This window comes from Sphaerodactylus townsendi, linkage group LG02 (assembly GCF_021028975.2).
Source record: "Sphaerodactylus townsendi isolate TG3544 linkage group LG02, MPM_Stown_v2.3, whole genome shotgun sequence".
In the NCBI taxonomy this organism is placed as follows: domain Eukaryota; kingdom Metazoa; phylum Chordata; class Lepidosauria; order Squamata; family Sphaerodactylidae; genus Sphaerodactylus; species Sphaerodactylus townsendi.
The window spans coordinates 119,206,597-119,222,165 of NC_059426.1; the positions used below are offsets into that span (position 1 = coordinate 119,206,597).

Below are 15,569 nucleotides of genomic sequence, written 5' to 3' on the forward strand. Positions count from 1 at the left end.
CAAGCTAGCGTCGCCATTCTTCACTCACGAAAATAAATCCTGTATATGGCCCTTATTGGCGTAGACATCTTTACAATTCTGTTCCCTAGCTTAGGCTATAAATCTCAGTAAAGACATAAAATGTGTGCAGTGATTGAATAGAACGAGACTATTACTCCGGGTGGATCACATGCAAAAGTTAAATGCCAAGGTTAGTTATTTATTTCTATAATCTTGGGAGATGCAAGTTAAAACTTCCACTCTTCCATGAAGCTTGATGGGTGACCTTGTGCCAATGTAACTTACTTCACAGGATTGTTACGAGGACAAAACAGGCAGGGAGAATGGTGTCTATTGGCCTGAACTCCTAGAACGAAGGCTAGAATAAAAATATATTAAATAATTTGAAAAGGATCAAGATGTGGAGGTGCTGCCAAAGACCTCTGCATGAGCGTTTGGACTATTGCAATCAGTCAGCAGATAATCTTGGGCTCCAAGGGCCATGGGAAATTACTCAACTTTAAAATTGACAATAAGAAAATAAAAATTGTTAAAAAGATTTTCTACTCCTTGGATCTGTCATCAACCAAAAGAGAGACCAAGGAATCAAAAGGAGATTGAGACTGGGAAGGGCAGCAACTACTATCTTCTTTTTTACTCAGACCCAGCACCTACATATGAATGTGTCAGTCCTCAGAACATAAGACTTCTCCTGCTGGATCAGATCAGTGACCCATCAAGGTCAGCATCCTGTTTCTCACAGCGACATTCCAGTTATCCTAGACAGCTAATGAATAGGGCACAGAGGCCAAGGTTTCTACCAAACAGGGCATAGAGGTCAAGATGCCGCCATTCAAAGGGTTACTGCTTCAATGAGTGATTAAATTGTGGAATTCACAGCCAGTGGCCACAAGCATAGATGGGATTAGACCGATTCAAGGAAAATAGGTCCACCACTGAGGTTCCATTTAGTGACTATAGCAAGTAACTACTAACAGACCTATCTTCTGTTAATCTGTCCAATATCTTTAATTTGCCTATGCTGTGGCCATCACTTACAGTGCAATCCAGACATAGCAGGTGGGGACAGCACCACTGCAGCCTGCCCTCTCCAAAGGGCTTTGAAGTGCAGGTCGCCCAAAAAAGCCAAAAGACTCCCCACCCCCCATAAAGAAGAAGAGATATACCACAATCCCCACCAGCGGCTCTGCTAGCACACTGGGTCTGGCTGGGCACTGGAGGCTGACTCAGCCCCACCCCCAGGTGCATCAGCACAGCATTTTGTCTGATGGGCCTGGGCAATGGATGCAGCTTCTGGGTTGGGTGCTGTGCAGCGCCTGGCATAAGTACTCCCTCTACAGGTACATTTACCCATTGCACCAGCAGAATTGGGCACCCATGCTGCCACAGGGCTGTGCCAGCTCAATATTCTAACACATTCTCCTTTGCAATTAAAACTACATTTTTTTTAAGTTCTGCAGAGACATAGGAGTTGGAGTTAAGAATAAGCAATGTCAGCTGAAGCTTCAATTACCACTTTCTTGGGATACCAAATGACACTCATCGGGTTGAAAACAAGGATAAGGGTAATACCTGATATCTTATGGTCATTCCCAGAAACCCAGGAGTAGAGAAAACAAAGAAGTCCCAGTGGAAGCTCAGTTCAATGGTGGAGTGCAGAGCTGGCAGCCCGAGACCTTTCCTCAAAGCAATAGAAAATCAAACTCCACTGTGAGGCTTCAAATTGCTGTAATTCACTTCTACAGCTGTGGGCACTATCTCCTATAAGTAGCTTCAATTCAGTCCTGACTGTTGTGGAATGAACATTTCTATGAAGAAAGTGTTTGCTGTCCCAGTGTGCCTTGACTTTATGCATGCTCACTTGCCTCTGGCTGTGAGGGTTTCTGCTTTCTCCTGGTCCTTCCATGCAAGCAGGGCATATTCAAGGTTTTAATTGCAGCCATTCGAAAGATAAAGCCAATTTAGCAAAAACCCTTAGTCAATTGCTTTATGAAGGAACTCCACTGAAGTGGACTTGATAACATGATAGAGACTTTCACAGCATCAAGAAGCTACTGACCTCTGATTCAACAAGCATCGACAGCAGAAACAGAAGTAGCAACAGAACAACCAAGGAGCAAAAGAGATAATTGTCTTAATTTGTGGCCTAAAAACTAACAAACTAGGCATCGTATCTTGAGGGGTAGGAAGGTAATTATTCCATACCGTTTTCCCGAAAATAAGACAGGGTCTTATATTAATTTTTGCTCCAAAAGATGCGTTAGGGCTTATTTTCTGGGGATGTCTTATTTTTCCCCATGATTTTGCACCCCCATGTGACCAGATCAGCTGCGCCGGGGAATCTGTAACCAGGGCTTATTTTTGGAGTAGAGCTTATATTTCAAGCATCCTCCAAAAACCCTGAAAAATCATGTTAGGGCTTATTTTTGGGGTAGGTCTTATTTTTGAGGAAACAGGGCAGTTATAACCGCATTAATATCTGGAAGCAGGAGCAGCTGGAGGAGATTTTAAAGTGTTGGGCAGGTTGAGATGAGAGGGCAGCCATCTTTCAGGTACTGTAGTTGCAACCCATTTTTTTTTTTTAAAAAAAAACCTCACACCCTTACAATAGAAAAGACTGGGATCGACAGTTCAGGATTTATTTTTAAAAGCCAGAGGCAATGGAACGTATAGACCAAGGCATTATTTTCACAAGACCTGTAAGCATATTTTCTGTCCACAGAAACCAAGACAATTCGAGCTGGACATCATAGTTGTAATTTATATGCATTTTCAATGTCACACAAAACAGTAAAATGATAGGTGAATGAGTAGTCACCATAGTTTACTATTTACCTACTATGTTATACTTGAAGGAAACTCAGTCAAAGCAACATATACAGGTTCGAATGCCCATTCTGCCATGTTCACTTGGTATCCCTAGACTACCTCACAGGGTTGTTGTTGCAAGGATATAATGGAGAAGGGAAAATAACAATTTAAGCCCATTTGAGTCCCCACTGGGGAGAAAAATAGGATGCAATATACAAATAAATAAACCTACTGCTCTGTTCTCAAGCACACCTTGACAATCTACAATGTGGATGTAAGAATAAAGTCATAACACTACGTTTGTTGTTTGGAGCTCCTTTAAGTCAGGATGGAAACAAAGCATAAGTATTTTTGTAAATAAATACAGTCATTTGGCATAATTTATCTTGTTTTCTAGAACTTTTTACATATTAAACATTTCAAATAAGGCCAAAGGAATAATTTGAAGGGCTGATCATTAAAGCTCCAGAATCAATTGGCTGTTGGGTTTTTGGGGGCTGTGTGGTCATGGTCCAGTAGTTTTAGTTTGTAACATTTTGTCTGCATCTATGGTTGGCATCTTCAGAGGTATGTTACCTTAGGGTGTGTTTCTCTCTGTGGCACTTTTCAGTTACACCGTAAACAGAAACCAAATAAAAAAAGAAATGAAAGTCCACACTAAAGCAAATGTCTAAAAATCAGTTGTGCTGCTACCAGAGTTGTGCAGCTACCGGGGGTGGGGGTGGGGGGCAAGACGACCCAGGTGAATTTGCAGATTACAACTTAATATGCATCCTGTTCTTGGAACAACAATTCAATTATAGTACTGCAACAAGCATCTCTATAATCTTCAGACAAAAAACCTCCCCTGGAGGGGAAAAAAGCCCAGTGCTGGAGAAAAGTACTTGTTTCCTAGAAAGATCAGAGATATATTTTTGCTTTTGTGTTCTAAAGAGATGATTTCATACTCTACTGCTTACTCTTAAAATTAACCTTCTAGCCCACTTCTTTTTCCATAGCCTTCAGCCCTCTGCTCATTATGATTTGGAGGTCTCCTTCTGTGTCCCATGTATACAGGATAGATTTCGGTACTTGTAATAGTAGAGATCAAAACACATACAACTGAACAGAAACCAAGATCTTGCCTTCCTGTGTTTAAGGATAGATTTTTATACCTGTAGTGGTTGCGATACATAAGGATGTGGGACCAACAAATACACACACAAACTAGTAAAAATGAAAAAGCCCAAAACAAGCCAGACACACAACATTTATTATTCCGAGAACTGTTTTTAAACCATGATGGGTAGCCATGCTAGTCTGTAGCAGTAGTAAAAAAAGGAAGAGTCTAGTAGCACCTTAAGGACTAACAAAATTTCTGGCAGGGTATGAACTTTTATAGTTACAGCTCACTTCTTCAGATAATTTAAGCCAATCATATATGTTTCAATATCTGATTTTAGTGATAATGGAAAGGTTGATCAGTGAGGCAAGAGGATTTTTTTAAAAATATACAGACTGTAATTCTATGCACATTTACCTGGAAGTAAGTTTTACTGAGCTTACTGAAGCTTATTTCTGAGTAATAATGTATAAGAATATGCTTAAATTGGTTAACACTTTCAAATTGCAAAGTTAACTCCATACTATCAACTGTACTATTTGCTAGAAAAAAATTGAACCTGCAGTTTCCAGAGATGTGCACATACTGTGTTTGGTCCAAGATGACATTTTGCTATAATAAAGATATCTTCATTTGAAGCAGTAACAACAGCCACATAAACATCAATACAATTTAGAGCAAGGGTGGGGGAAAGCACTTTGGTGTCTTGCATTTAAGAAAACAGATAAAAACATTCATATCAGAATAATATACAAAAGTTCAGCTAACAAATGTCTTCTGAAAAGTTTTTGGAAAATCTTTCTGGTTATAGTACACAGCATTGAATTAACCAGACAAAAGAATGAAGTCTAGATTTGTTATCACAATCTTTTTAATATGTTCTGTGACAAGCAATATCAAAGATGCCAACTCTCAAGCGCCATTATTATTATTGTTTTGAAAACCAGGCAACTTTCAGCAACAACACATATGAGGCATATTGTCATTTAATTAAATATTAAAACATGAGCTGTGCACATTATTTTTCCCTAAAAAACACAGCAATTTCAAAAAGTTTTATTGTAAAATATTTCCATGAAATGAGTGAACCAGAAATACATGCACTTGTGTGTCAACCCCTCTGAGAAAAAAAATGTGATAAACAGACAGATGGGAAGATGGACAGAACAAGTAAGTTTGGGCTTGGGCGCCAGGGAAGGATGTATGGATGAAATACAACATTGAACTCCATTTCCTATGTCTGAACAAGGAAAAAAGAAATCTCATTCATTTTGTATAATACTTTGTAAAGTTTTCTATTTATGCTTCAATCTTGGAGAAAATATTTTTTCTATAATAAAATACATTTGTTTAAATGTAACTTCTCTTGCAGAAAATAATCTTGTAAACTGTTATTTTCAGGGGCATGATAAACAGCTTCATTCTCCCCTCTGCCCTGCCCTTTCCCCTCCCTAAATGGGACCTGTCACCTTAAGTGGAAACAGGAAGGAACGGGTCGCAGAGCAGAGCCCACTTTGCAAACAGAAAGAAAGGTGTGCCTGGATGGGAGAGTGTAAAGATGCATGGTGAATAGACAGGTGGTAGTTAAAGGTCACTTTCGCCATAGAGAGCTGTAGAGAAAGACATGTAGTCCAAGGCACCAGGCACAGAATCCAGCCCAGTGTAAGGTGCCATTCTAGCAATGCAATATTCGGCTTGATCAGGAGGCAGTTCCCGCCGCAATTCATCCACAGTGATATAGTTCTGCAAGAGAATATAGGGATGTTCCTGTTCAAATTTTGCATGCAGCTTTTTTGCATAACAGCTTTACTGAGCAAACATTCTGTTAACTTGATTGTTGCAGTATCTTTCATAACCAATAGTCAAGAAAATACAAATAAATGGCAGCAATCAATTCATTACAAATTAAAACCATCAATACATGACAAGAGCCCAAAATAGCCTACATTACAAATATCGCTTGCACACCCATAACAACACAAATATGTACAGCTAGACCATTTTTGACCTGGACTAACCAGATGCATTTTGGCCAAATGGCCTTCCCTCAGTGGTCAAAACTAAAACATCTAACATCCAGACTAGAAATAATGATTATTATAGTTTGTATGACTGAGATAAACTGATTTGCAAAAATAACTTCAAGTAGCACTTGGGTATTCACACAGAATTAGAATCTGCAATAAGAGATTTATAGATTGTCCTAGTTTGTACCAAATTTTTGAAGGAAAATTTATGTATGTGTGCTGTAGCAAGATTTTCATTGTATCTCAGTCATAAGATACCAACGGATACCAATCACAAGTCTGGAGCAAGTATTATAAGATAAAGTGTCTTTCGCTACTTAATTCCATTGTTATAGGCTTCTTTGTGCAATATCTTTCATTGTCGACAGTAGTAGTATACCTTCATAACCAATAGTAGTACTGAACACTGCAGCTGCATAACTTTTTTTAAAAACATCCACATATCAAGGCTTTTAGAACCTGGAAAAAACAGCTGGGTGAAACTTAAATGAAATCTACAAGATTTCAGGCAATACAGAAGCTGTACAGAACGCAAAAACAAGGGGTTTATACGTTATCCCTTTCAAATACATAGCTGCTTTGGACTGTTATTCCATTAAATAAGATAAATTCCAGGCAGTAGCCTTGTTAGTCTGCTACAATGAAAACAGCCTAAGGAATCGTGATGCACTTTAAAGACCCAACAGATCCATAAACTTTCATGCCTACAGACCTCTTTGTCCAATGAATGGGTTCTAGTTCACAAAATGGTTATACTGCGATAAACCTCTTAGTCTTTTATGTGCAACATGACTCTTTGGGAAGTGTTCCCTGCTAATTATATTTACCTGAAACTCATTCCAGCACCTTATTCTGAAGAGCATATAAATTTCCTTCATATTCTTAAAAAGTCACAAGAAATGAACTATATCATTAAATGAATTCAGGTGTAGCAGACAAACGATACTGATATTTTTGCCAAATTCTGCATAAGATAGAATTCTGGATGGATTTGAGGTGTATGTGTGGATTCACCAAATGTTCTGATAGTACTCATGACATCACTACTGATGTTTGAGCCTCCCCAGGCCTAGCCCTGGCATCTTGATCCCTGGTAGGCATAGGCAAAGCCAATCTCTCTCCTTTCTCAGAAACAACACAGTGGATGAAAGATGGATATGTAAGAAAGATCTGTGACATGCACTGGATACTTTGTGCATGCACAGTTTATTCACTGCCCAAGGTAGTTTGACTACTTATGTATATTTCCAGATGGGTAGCCATGTTAGTTTATTGAAGGAAAAAAACATATCCTGGGGCACCTTACAGACTAAGAAGAAGAAGTGTTTGGATTTATACCCTCCCTTTCTCTCCTGTAGGAGACTCAAAGGGGCTGACAATCTCCTTTCCCTTCCCCCCTCACAACAAACACCCTGTGAGGTGGGTGGGGCTGAGAGAGCTCAGAAGAACTGTGACTAGCCCAAGGTCACTCAGCTGGCGGAGTGTACAGACTAATCTGAATTCCCCAGATAAGCCTCCACAGCTCAAGCAGAGAATGAAACCCGGTTCTTCCAGATTAGAATGCACCTGCTCTTAACCACTACGCTATTAGTGATCCTAACAACATTCATTCCAGCATGAACTTTCATGAATCAAAGATCACAATAGCTCATGCTGGAATAGGTATTGTCAGTCCGTAAGGCGCCACTGAACTTGTTTTTAGTTTCCCCATGAATATAATATGGCCAAGAAAAATGTGCACTGACAAAGCATCCACGCCCTCCCTCAGTGCCACAAAGATCCCTGATTCCATTTTACTAACTTGACTCACTACAGGGATAGAATTTTGGTAGAGAGGGAACTCCATGAACTTCTGGCACCCAATCAGGTACTTAGTTGTTTCCATTAAATTACTCCAAAAGTCTCTCATCCACAATTAATATAGGGATTTTCAATAATTAGAAAACAAAGGTTTATCTGTTAACTAAGCATTCATCATTAACTTGGGGAGGGGACCCTCCTAAAGCCAAAGGTGTTTGGCTTTATTGTACATTCAAGTCTGAACTTACTTTATCTCCAGCCAGTATTTTGAAGGAGGCCATAACTTGATCAGCTGTATCAGTATCAGCCGTTTCTCGGGACATGAAGTCAATGAAGGCCTGAAATGTCACCACTCCTATGCGGTTGGGATCTACAATGCTCATGATTCGAGCAAACTCTGCTTCACCCTGGACAAACCAAATATAAAGAAAAAATATTAAAAATTGGTGTCACTGCATACACCATTCCTAAAACATGACACACCAAGTACAAATTGATATTGCAAATACCGACAGGAAACGTTCATTTTAAAAAGGTTTTCTATCTCTTAGCAGAGAATAGCCACGAGAAGTAAACTGCTCGCAGGTATCAACCAGCAATGCTTTAGAAATGCTAACAGCCTCCCTGGCTGGAGACAATTAAACAACCAGGTCACTAGCTAGAGGCTGACATCTTGAAGGGAAAATAGACTTGGGAGGTGAAAGAGGCCCACAGGGAGGTGGGAAAACTGAGATAACAAAACTCTTTGGCATGGGGGGGGGGGGGGGGGAGAAGTCCTGATTCTGATTTGGTTGATCCCATCTAGGAAGAAGGAGCCACACACCCGGGCTCTTGCTGAAGGTCACGATTGCCATGTGGAAGAGATAAAGGGGTGGCTGCCTGAATAAAAGACACCAAGGTAATGGGAAGATTTTAGAACACTGTAACTTCCAAGTTAAAGAGCCTGCCTTATCAACTAGGACATGTACAGAGTGAGGGACAGAGGAATTGTGGGTTTACACTTTTCTTTAGGATTCCTTGCTCAGCCTGTTGCTGTGCTGAAAGTAGGCCCACGGAAGTTTATTTTTAGTAAATACTTCATAATTTTGAATGCTGGTAAATGTTCTCTGTACCAAACATACCTCGACAGTTAACAACACCCCTGCCAAAATACTCAATTAAACAGTTCACAGAAGGGTAAAAGCACAGATGTGGGGTGATTGTTGATACTTACTGTTGTTGCAGAAACTAATCAAAAAGCACTCATGAGTCCTGCACAACTACATTCCACAAAGGGAATCACAACAACTATGAATGAAAATACGGAGGGAATCCCATCTTTGTCAGTAGAGAAGTACTGAAAGTTCAGATTATGGCAAAACTAGATACTCTTACAGTAAAAATGGAAATAATTGTTATGTATAAAATTAATCAGAGAAGAGGCTCTTACATATTTTTATTTCAGTTCTAACTAAATGATTATTCCTTTTTGCTAGAACAAGATAGTTACACTTATCCAGACCTCCAGAAACCAATCAGAATGGAAGTTTGTTGCTTCTTTCAAAACACAGTCCTATCTGAAGTTGATCTAATTTGTACTCTTCCAAATACAATGATGTACAAATTATTAAATTACACAACACTTTAGTGTTTTAGTCTTGGGAACAGTTTAACTTTACCATGAGTCACTAGATCTTTGCCCATCCCTTTTTGACGGGCAAATATACCATTATGAGCACATATGATAGATGCCTCTACCTTACCATATTGTAACCAATGGAAATGAGGCAGGTATGGAAATCTTCACAATCCAGCATACCAATCTTCTTCTAGAAACAGTAGTTGAATGATCGAAGAAATGAAAGAGGTGGCAGGAATGGAAAGCAGTACAGGAAGAGATGAATTCATGGAAGATGTTACGAAGAAGGGATTTGCATGAAGGAGAAATGGAAGACATGATGTATTGGACAAAGAAATAATAAATTACAATGACTCAAACAAGACAGAAGAAGGATACATTTCAATGCAAATAAAGATGGAAGATAAAAGTTAAAATATACACAAGAAGAAAAATTGATGGAGATTATCAAGAGAGATGAGGAAAGAAGAAAAGAAACAAAATGGGGAAAGTTTAGGTAATTGGGCGAATAGAACGTTTAACAGAGACATATTCCACAACAGAGACATGAGGATTTTTTTTAAAAAAGAACAGTGGTAAAGCATATAGTAATACATACATATATGCACAATAAAATAAACGAACATTGACAGCAGATGGATTAAAACAAAAAAGAAGAGAGGAGAAAAATGTGTTATTTCCTTGTAGTTCAATATTAACGTTCCTCATTAGCATCCAGTACCTGAGCATCGTTTCCAATATCGTAACCCAAACTGATGAGGCAGGCTTTGAATTCCTCGGGGCCAAGTGTGCCGGAGTGGTCCTGGTTATGCAGTGCACCAGGCAGCCGGACATGCAGTGCCAAGGGGGTAGTAATGTAAGATAAAGGGAAGGAGGAGAAGAAAAAGGGGGCAAGGGAAAGTGAAGGAAAAAGAGGTGTACCATGCAGAGAGTGGAGAAACATGGGGCACAGGAAGAGGAGGAAGATGACATGCAGAAAAAGACAGGGAAGAAAAATAAAAAGTGCACAAAGTTAGATACTATGTTGAACTGTCACACTGTGCCAATGGTTTTAATGCAATTTTTTCTCACTAAACATGGTCACATCAGACAAATGCTTGTTCATAAACCAGCAGCTCAAATGCTCTCTTATATCAATATTTCCTCTTACCTAGACCTATGAAGCTTCCTTATTCTGAATCAAACTATTATCAAGACCAGTATTGTCTGCTCAGACTGGCAGTAGTTTTCCAGGGTCTCAAGTACCAGTCTTTCACACCACCTGTTATCTGAACCTTTTAACTGGAGATTCTGGGAACTGAATCTGGGACCTTTTGTTTGCAAGAAGATACTCTACCACTGAGCCAGAATTCCTCCCAAGCTCAGTAACTCTAAAAGTACCACATTCATCAGGAAGCTAGAATGCAGAGATGCATTTTTAAACTCTTGTGACCAAAGCCAGGAGGACCGCCTTGTCGTTTGTCACTCTCCAGTGGCAGAGGGACACATTAGAAGTCATTTTTAGTAAAAACTGTATCTATGCAACAGAATTTTCAGCAACCGTGATAACTGAAGGTTCCTATATTGAAAATGGAGTCTCCATCTTAACCTAGGAATCTACTCAGAGATATTACATAATATTAATTTGCCAACAAATTCTGCATCGCAAAAAAAACCACTCAGTAAATATAAACCATATTAATATGATGAAGAGACAAAAAATTTAGTGGAGCACGCTTAAAAAGCTGTACAATCTTATCTCCAAAGTTGCAGGTGGTCAACTCTCCTTCCCTTATACAGCTGCAGAATACAACATTTCATTTGGATGGATTCGCTTGGACAAATTCCTGATTGTGCCATGCAAGGTTACTCTACTTCTTCCATCAGAATTTTCAAGAGGGGACAGCATGAAGCACAGGGGATGTGCCAGGGGACAGGGGCTATTGCTGAACCCAAGACAAAAGTTGCTGCTAGCAAAATGTGGTTTTTTGGGCCAAACTCTAGTTGCACAGCATGGAAGCTCTGATCATGCAGAAAAGGCAAATTAAGCATTAAATCTTGCAAAGTGTTTCACACCCATAGAATGCATTTTAGAAAAATAATCCTACAAACTTATTAGACAAAATATTTATGATGGAATGAGAATAATGTACATATTTAAGGACAATACTATGATGTTTGCTATGAGCAGAATGAGAATAATGTACATATTTAAGGACAATACTATGATGTTTGCTATGAGCAGAATATAAATGAATGACGTCTAGATGTCTTCAGAGAGGCTCATTAGGATAATTCAGTCATTTTTTTAATTTAGAAAGATATGAGCTGAGATCTTCAAATATTGTTGTTTCAGAAGGTCACTGTTTAGTACAACAGTTACATTCAGGTTCAGTAGCACCTTAGAGACTAACAAGATTTTCAGGATATCCACTTTTGAATGTTCAAATTTTCTTCATCCGATACAAGTTGGAATGGAGATCTCCATGTCCTTCTATCCAGTGAGAAGGTGGGAGGGGTGTTACAAAGAGGGAATTCAGGATGCAGAGTTTCTTTACAACACCACTCCCACCTTCTGACTGGGAAATACGGACTCAGATCTTCATTCTGACTTGTATCTGACAAAAGGAGCTTTGACTTTCAAAAGTTTATATCCAAAAAGGTGCTATTGGGCTCAGATTTAGCTGTTGAAATGTTTGCACTGACATTCCCTCAGAATCCAGATATTTTGATGAATTTCAAAACAAGGAAACTTCAAGACCTTTTTATGAATTTCAAAACAAGGAAACTACAGTTTGAAAAGGATAATGTGAGGCTTAGTTTCCAGCCAGTCAAATTTACAGGAGTCCTGTAAGTTACATATATTATTAACCGTCTCCCCCACCACTACTTACCCTGTCAAAGTGGTTGAAGGAGGCACGGAACTCATTCATCTGTTCCTGGCTGATTCCTTTGGCATCTCGGGTTAGAATCTGGTTTTCTACTTCATTAATGGTTCTAGCGATGGTTGTAAGGAGCTGCTCCCAGCCCACTCTGATGTGCTGGAGAATCAAAAGGAAGGTTTCCCCCCCAATCATTTTAAATTGAGCATCAATAGAAGACTTTCACTTCAATGCAGTCTAGGTCTACATTTTGGAAAATCATTTCCAGTAGCCTTTTTCACTTTTCAGTTCTCAATTAGGCAATAAAAATAGGAGTACTCCATGCACCTATTGAGTATTTCCATGTTATTCTCTCATCAACAGGAAAGAACTGTGCATATAAGTAGAAGCCAAATGTGTTGATAAGCATTTGGTTTGCCATGTATATTGTCATGGGCATGAACTCTACAGATTTGCCCACTGCATTTTTCTAGCAAGTCTCAGTTCAGACATCAAATGAAACTACATTTCATTTTTACTATGATTGATTTGTGAAACCAAGGCTTAGTTCAGAGGCAAGTTTGCTGTGATAAATGCTGTTTTCATTACTTTCCCTCTGTACCAATGGGCTGGTGTTGCTGAGGAACAAGCCAGGATTAAACCAAGATATCATACATCATGCAGCTTAACTGTGGCTAATAAACCAGTTTCTGATTTGATGGACCCTAACTAACCATAGTTAGTGGAGTGGCTGCTCTCAGAAAATCACATTAACTAGGGTTACGTTAATTAAACCAGGATCTCACATTACGTCTGAACTAATCCCAAGTGTTGTACGCTTATATTTACACATAAAGAAGTGGTGAGATGGTGCTGCCATATTTTATGAGCATCAGTTTTCCCATGAACTTTATAATAGGGCCTGTCAGTATAGACATTCATTCAACTTCGTCGAGGATGGAATCTACCCCCTTCTTTACACGTCTTCTTTCTATTCTCAAGCTCTCAATGTCCTTTACCTCCATGGTGTAATTGGTGTGCTTATTGTCAAAGATCAGTGCCTCTTGAATCTGTTGGTGATCTCCCTCCAGCTGATCAATCTTTGGTTTGTAGTTCACAATGCTTTTCTCATATTGTCGCAGGTGACTGAGCTGATCCTCCAGAGTCCCATGCATCTCTATGGAGATACGACCAATCTCCTGCGTGAATCCGAAGAAGGTGGGCAGATGAGTAACAAGTCTGAACACGTATGGCTTATACTTACAATCATTTCCCACGTAGACTACAAATACTTTAACCACAACCCTTGTGGTCTCCAGAGAACAGAGCCTTGTTTATAGACTTTAAGAACAGAGGTAAACACAACTGCTGGCATAATTCAGTATAACTCCTTCAGGTTAAAATATTGAACACTGCTAATTCTGTTTTGAGTCTCCGGATCTCATTCGTTTTCTTTTTGATGCACTGTTTTTTTTTCTGCCAAATTAAAGCTGCTTTTAGTCATTATGTGGTACAGAACTCACAGTCTGTATCTTTTAAGGATACAACATTTGAAATTACGTATTATTTTAAAAGCAGGTGCAACACACATTGATGCAATGTTCCCCCATGGAGACACCGGTTTGTTCTTGTTTCATAAAGATATGTAGTCACATGCTGACTATGAAAATTGGTGGTTTACATTTTTACCTGCATCTTGGTTTGGATCCAGGGCCCAATAACATTAGCCTGAGCCCCAAACTGCTTGCGCAGTCTCTCATTATGCTGCTGCCGTGCATGTTCCTCCATTAAGGCCTGGTCACGTCTAGGAACTAGCTGTCTCACCTTTAGCATAGAAAAACAACAACATATAAACTTAGATTATGTCTTCAAATGTTGCATAACCAACAAGGCATTTTAGAAACGTAAAGCATAACTGTGTGCATTATTAGCTGAAAACAAAATCTTATGCAAAGGTCAAATTGGATTTTCAGTCCACAAAGGAAAATAAAATTCCTGCACTTAATGTCAGATGAAATGCAACCTTGAACAGCTTCAGTGCAGCAGTGCAAGGTAGGAGCATGGACCACAAAGGTAGTATCCGCAATGATTTCATAAAGGAGGCGAAGGAACTGTCACACTACAACAGTCTTTTCTATAGGCATAAGACTAATGACCTAAGCCACCTGGCCTTTCAGGTCAGTCTCATTCACTGGCATTCATTATTTCACACAAGAAAATTAACTTGCACCTTACATTTTATAATCTGTGCTGTGGATTATACCTTTGTATTGCGTGTCTAATAAAATTTATAGTAAGCCTGCAAATCTGACCACTTATTTGGGACTTGACTTGGGACTTGGCGTTGAAATCCTATGTAGAGTTACTCCAGTTTGAGACTATTAGCTTCAATAAGCTTAACTAGAGTAACTCTGCACAGGAGTAAAGCCTCTCCCTAAGGGAGTAACATCACACTTTGGGAGCCACTCACATGATCCCATTTGTTGTTGATTTCCTGTGGGGTGATGGTGGTATAGGGATTAGTCCCTGCCATATTGACATGATAGGTCTGGACAATTTTTGACACTTCGTTGTGGATTCCTAGGATTGCCTGTCGTTCCTTGTCAGCGTCTGGCAAGGTAGCTTTGAACTGTTCATGAGCTGTGGTCAATCCCTGAAGAAAAACAGAGAATACAAGTAGAATTTTTTAAAAACTCAAGAATGAATAAAGTCCTGTCTACTGAGTCATGGAGGCAGGAGAAAATCCAATGTCTGTTTTCAGAACAACTATAACTGAAGTCAGAAAGTTGTTCCTCTAGCTTCACCATGAAGACTTGTATGTACCTGGATCTCCTCAATGGTATGGACTATGAAGGTGTCTTGAAGATCCTCCATGGCTCCCTCCATCCAGTTATTGAAAGGGGCAGCTCGTTTGGCATATTCTAGATAGAGTTGGTCAATTGTCTCTAACAATTTTTCTGTTCTCTAGAAAAGCCCCACAAAAAAATAAAAGAACACAAGTTAGACAAGAGCAAAGGAATCCTGTATATTTTTCCTACTGGATTATCTATTCCCATGGCTCTGAGTGATAAGCTACAGTACTGCAGTCAAAGCTTTGCTCACAACTTGAGTTTGATCCTGATGGAAGTTGGTTTCAGGTAGCCAGCTCAAGGTTGACTCAGCCTTCTATCCTTCTGAGGTCAATAAAATGAGTACCCAGTTTGCTGTAATAAACTTAGTCAATAAAATGAGTACCCAGTATCCTGTAATAAATTTAGTCTGCCTAGTAAACGTTGTTCTGCGATGTCACCCCATGGGTCAGTAAGGCCTGGGCGCTTGCACAGGGGACTACCCTTACTTTTTTCCTTTGTACTAGTTCTTGTAATTAAGCA

At 39.4% G+C, this 15,569-nt stretch overlaps 1 protein-coding gene across 6 annotated transcripts in view; it reads right to left on the reverse strand.

Moving 5' to 3' along the window:
* Positions 1-3,940: 3,940 nt before the first annotated feature.
* Positions 3,941-15,569, reverse strand: part of ACTN1 (actinin alpha 1) — a 98,788-nt gene continuing 87,159 nt past the window's right edge. For 3 of the 6 annotated variants that reach the window (XM_048484117.1, XM_048484116.1, XM_048484120.1), the window contains 8 exons: positions 15,022-15,162; positions 14,669-14,851; positions 13,888-14,022; positions 13,218-13,397; positions 12,232-12,378; positions 10,080-10,160; positions 7,989-8,147; positions 3,941-5,656 (listed from right to left, as the gene is read on the reverse strand). In XM_048484117.1, coding sequence (XP_048340074.1) covers positions 5,498-5,656; positions 7,989-8,147; positions 10,080-10,160; positions 12,232-12,378; positions 13,218-13,397; positions 13,888-14,022; positions 14,669-14,851; positions 15,022-15,162 — 1,185 coding nt within the window. In that variant the 3' untranslated portion in view covers positions 3,941-5,497. Of the gene's footprint in view, positions 5,657-7,988; positions 8,148-9,482; positions 9,549-10,079; positions 10,161-12,231; positions 12,379-13,217; positions 13,398-13,887; positions 14,023-14,668; positions 14,852-15,021; positions 15,163-15,569 lie in introns of all 6 variants that reach the window. The other 3 variants (XM_048484119.1, XM_048484118.1, XM_048484121.1) reach the window with 2 other exon arrangements.